Genomic DNA, 4,520 nt, shown 5'->3' on the forward strand with positions numbered 1-4,520 from the left:
AATTATAATACTAGAGCTCGACATCTTCAGTAATGGGTGTGGAGAGCCTCTACAAGGACCCCCAAACTATTCGTGATTGTTTGTTCTTTATCAAAACAAAACTTCAGGGAAATGTATGAAGTTGATAATGAAAGTTTAAGATTCAGCTTTAGGATTCAGTCTGTGAACAGGCACAAAATGATCACAAAACATTAGCAGTCAGATCTATCTGTAGGGAAAACAAATCCCAGGTGTAGTAAAAAAATATGTAAATTGCAAACAAAATGTGATGAGAAGGAAGCACCCATAATAGGTTTTTCTGATTTTTTAAATATCTCCTGAAATTACCAAAAACACCCAATTGTAGAACCTAGAATACCAGTGTATTGATAATATTTGTAAGCAAAAAATTTTTAAATGCATGTGATTGCTTGCATAGTGTTTTCTCCCATTACCACTGTGCACATAACAAATGTATCTGAATTCTAAACGCAGACTGAATTGAAGTCAGAAGTCAATGATGCGAAACCACACAGTAACAACTTTCATCCTGCTGGGACTGACTGATGACCCACACCTGAGGACTGTGATTTTCGTCTTTCTGTTTCTCACCTATATGTTGAGTATAACTGGGAACCTGACGATCATCTCCCTGACCTTCATAGATTCTCACCTTCAGAATGCCATGTACTTTTTCCTGCAAAATTTCTCCTTCTTAGAAATCTCATTTACCTCTGCTTGTATTCCCAGATATTTGTACAACATATCAACAGGTGACAAGACAATCACATATGACAATTGTGCCGTTCAAATTTTTTTTACTGATCTTTTTGCTGTAACAGAATTCTTTCTCCTGGCCACCATGTCCTATGATCGATATGTTGCCATCTGTAAGCCCCTGCATTACGTGACCATCATGAACAAGAAGGTCTGTAGAAGACTCATCCTTGGGTGCTGGACAGCTGGCTTCTTGGTCATACTCCCACCACTCAGCCTGGGCCTAAATCTGGAATTCTGTGACTCTAACGTTATTGACCATTTTTTCTGTGATTCAGCCCCCCTCCTAAAGATATCATGTTCAGAAACATGGCTCATAGAGCAGATGGTCATAGCCTGTGCTGTGTTGACCTTTATTATGACCCTCGTATGTGTAGTTCTATCCTATATATACATTATCAAGGCCATTCTACGATTCTCTTCTGCCCAGCAAAGAAAAAAGGCATTTTCTACGTGTTCTTCCCACATGATTGTAGTCTCCATCACCTATGGAAGCTGTATTTTCATCTATGTTAAGCCGTCAGCCAAGGAATCCATGGCCATTGATAAGGGTGTGGCAGTCCTTACCACATCCGTTGCTCCTATGCTCAACCCCTTCATTTACACCTTGAGAAACAAGCAAGTAAAACAAGCTGTCAAAGACTCAATCAAAAGAATTGCATTTTTCTCAAAGAAGTAATGGAATTTGCTAAAGGAGAGGGCTCACATTTCATAAAAATATCATTAGTTCCTAAGTATATATCTTTAGATTTTTAAGTCAGTCCTTTTTAGCAAAGAAGCTATTTCAAAAAGCTCTCTTTAAAAAAAAGATTTTATTTATTTATTTCAGAGAGAGAGAGAGCACAAGTAGGGGGAAGGACAGAGGGAGAGGGAGAAGCAGACTCCACGCTGAGCAGGGAGCCTGACTAGGGGCTCTATCCCAGGACCCCGTGATCATGACCTGCGCCAAAGGCAGACCCCCAACGGACTGAACCACCCAAGCGAAGCTCTCTTAAAAAGATAATGTGATACATTTCTAGGAAACAAAAGAATGCTTCACATCCTAACAAGCCTTTACAAAACTGCAAGCAAAACAAGACAAAGTAAGCAGAACCAACGAGTTGATTGTATATTTTGTATATTTTGGATAGAATAATTGTGCTCATTGCCTTTTCCAGTTCTATCTTTCAAGAGCATTTTTGATGCCCGGCACCATTTCAGGCACTGCAGATAGAATAGAAAACTTGCAGATTTCTTGCCCTTAAATGCCTTACACTTTAGAAAGGGTATGTGACTAGTGTATTAAATAAAATATAAACCTCACCGTCAACCTACAATTGTCAGGAGGCAAAAGTCAACCAAAAGTGTGTATTTGGAATCAAAGAATTACCATTCAGGTACCAGATCTGGGCAGCAACCCAAACAGCATCCTACTAGGGAGCAAAAGTCAGGGGTTTTAAAGACAAAAAGGGAATGCTTGTATAAGCTGTCTACAGAATTTTGATTGGTGTTGGTGGCAGAAAAATAATCTTAGCTAACCATAACTTGTTGCTAAGGCCATCACTAAGCAAAGTGCATTCCTGTAGCAAGTTGCAAATATTCTTGCAGAGCCCTTGAGGTATTTGGGATTTGGCCCAGTCCAGAAGTTCGTGTTCTCCCTGGTGAGGACGTGCATACAGCCCACCTCCTTAATGGCCTCCAGGATTCATTTTAAAACCCCTTGACATTAATGACTCCATTTTATTTCACCTTTCACAATTATAAACAACAAAAATACCTTAAAATGGAAAAAAAAAAGGAAGCTATGACAAATGTTTATATCTTAATGCAGAAGCTGAATTATAAAATGTAGGCTCGTACAATTTTCAATACTCAAAAAAATCACAGACTAGCAGGTTAATTTGATGTAAAAGTGCTAACAATTCTTCGTAAAAGACGAGTAAATTTCTAAAGACAGTCGTTCTATATCTGCTTCTGCATTTGTTTCTATACCTTTGTAACTATATGCACTGGCTGTTGAGAAACTAAAACGATTAGGAAGATTGTGAAAACATGTTAAAAAGTGAAAACAGGGGCGCCTGGGTGGCAGAGTCGTTAAACATCTGCCTTCGGCTCAGGGCGTGATCCCCATGTTAAGGGATCGAGCCCCACATCAGGCTCCTCCACTATGAGCCTGCTTCTTCCTCTCCCACTCCCCCTGCTTGTGTTCCCTCTCTCGCTGGCTGTCTCTATCTCTGTCAAATAAATAAATAAAATCTTTTTTAAAAAAGGTAAAAACAAGGAAAAACATGAAGTGTATCTAAATTAGGCACAGAAAACTCAAAGGAAATCTACAGAACCAGTACTTTCATCGATATTACACAGTCAGCCATGGAAACAGTGGCTATTAATAAGGGCATGACAGAGTTCCCTGTTTCCTATGTTCAGAACTACTTCCTGGACCCCTTCATTGATACCTTTAGAAACAAGGAAGGAAAACAAAATTATAATGACATTTCAGGGGCCTTGATTGTGATATATCTCAAAAATAATTTTATAGTGATTACAGGTTGAAACAGTATTTTGATATATTGAATTACATAAAATATACCACTAAATTGATTTATTTTTAATTTATATTATGACTATAGAAAAGTCTCAATTAAATTTGTGACTCACATCACCTTCCTATTGGAATGCTTCAGATATTTAAGCAGTGCTAGTTAGTAGTGAACTTGGAACTTAAATTCTGTTTATTAGACCCAAAATTCTGTATTTGACTCAAGGAAGCCTCACCAAAGAAACACTTTCAGCAAAAAGATATTTTCAAGAGACTCCTCAAGCAAAATCTACATGTAATGAAATCAGTATAAGTAACATTTAAAAACATTAACCCTAATATTAAAAAATGCTCACATAGGCTTAACTTATAAAATGCAGTACATCTTTCTATTGTAAGATTGATAATGTACAAATGAAATTAATCTGTGGGTTAAAAACAAGAGCGTTTTGATAGAAAATAGAAATGTAGTAACCTCTAGCATAACTCTAATTTTCCTTTAAAAAGAGTTGAAGTTTAAATGTATATAAATTAATATACATAATGGGACTCTGAATAGGAAAGCCATGTGGTTTTTGGAACAGTACTCCTTGGCATCGAGTAGGGGGGAAGGGTGGCTGAGTGCAACGAGTTCAGGAGCCCCGGGAAGCTCTTTCTAACGCAGGCAGAACTTTTCAGCAACTCCTTGTATCAATTGTTCTACAGCATTAACTCCAATTCATGCAAAAGCTCTGATTCTCTGGTGGACTCATTTTTTCCATGTCATTTTTTCACCTTTGCCCTACCTTCTCACATGTCCTTCACTGGTCTAGTCGATGCCCTACTCCCAGAGACACAATACGAATCATTCTAGTCTCTTGTCCTGAACCCCTGATCTGACAAACACTGGGTATTTCCAGAGATGAGTGGACTTAATGACTACTAAGTTATTAGAAACTGTCAGTTTCTAGAAATTTAGATTGTAATAATAACCCTCACCTGTCTTGAGACAAGGAGCTAGAGGAGGCCTGCATTCTAGGAATAAAAGTTCCTTTCTGCTCAGGCCCACTAATAATAGCTTCCCTGAGGGCTCATACTGAGATCTTAGAGTCCTCCAGGTCCTGTTCTAAGCTGCCTGCCTTTTTTCAGCCCAAGGGTAATTACAACTAGTCTCCTAAACTCCTTAAAATGTCCAAAATGTTAAAAACATCTTAATATCAACAACAAACATTTTGAAGGCTTATTCTACCCAAGCTGTGTGTTAAGC

General features: G+C 38.2%; 1 protein-coding gene across 1 annotated transcript; it reads left to right on the forward strand.

The window, feature by feature from the left end:
- Positions 1-327: 327 nt before the first annotated feature.
- On the forward strand, positions 328-1,435 carry LOC103680500 (olfactory receptor 6C2-like). Its single transcript, XM_008709999.2, has one exon. The coding sequence runs from the start codon at positions 497-499 to the stop codon at positions 1,433-1,435; it is 939 nt and encodes a 312-aa protein (XP_008708221.1). The 5' UTR covers positions 328-496.
- Positions 1,436-4,520: the final 3,085 nt, after the last annotated feature.

Source organism: Ursus maritimus, unplaced genomic scaffold, assembly GCF_017311325.1.
Source record: "Ursus maritimus isolate PB19 unplaced genomic scaffold, ASM1731132v1 scaffold_115, whole genome shotgun sequence".
Lineage (NCBI taxonomy): Eukaryota > Metazoa > Chordata > Mammalia > Carnivora > Ursidae > Ursus > Ursus maritimus.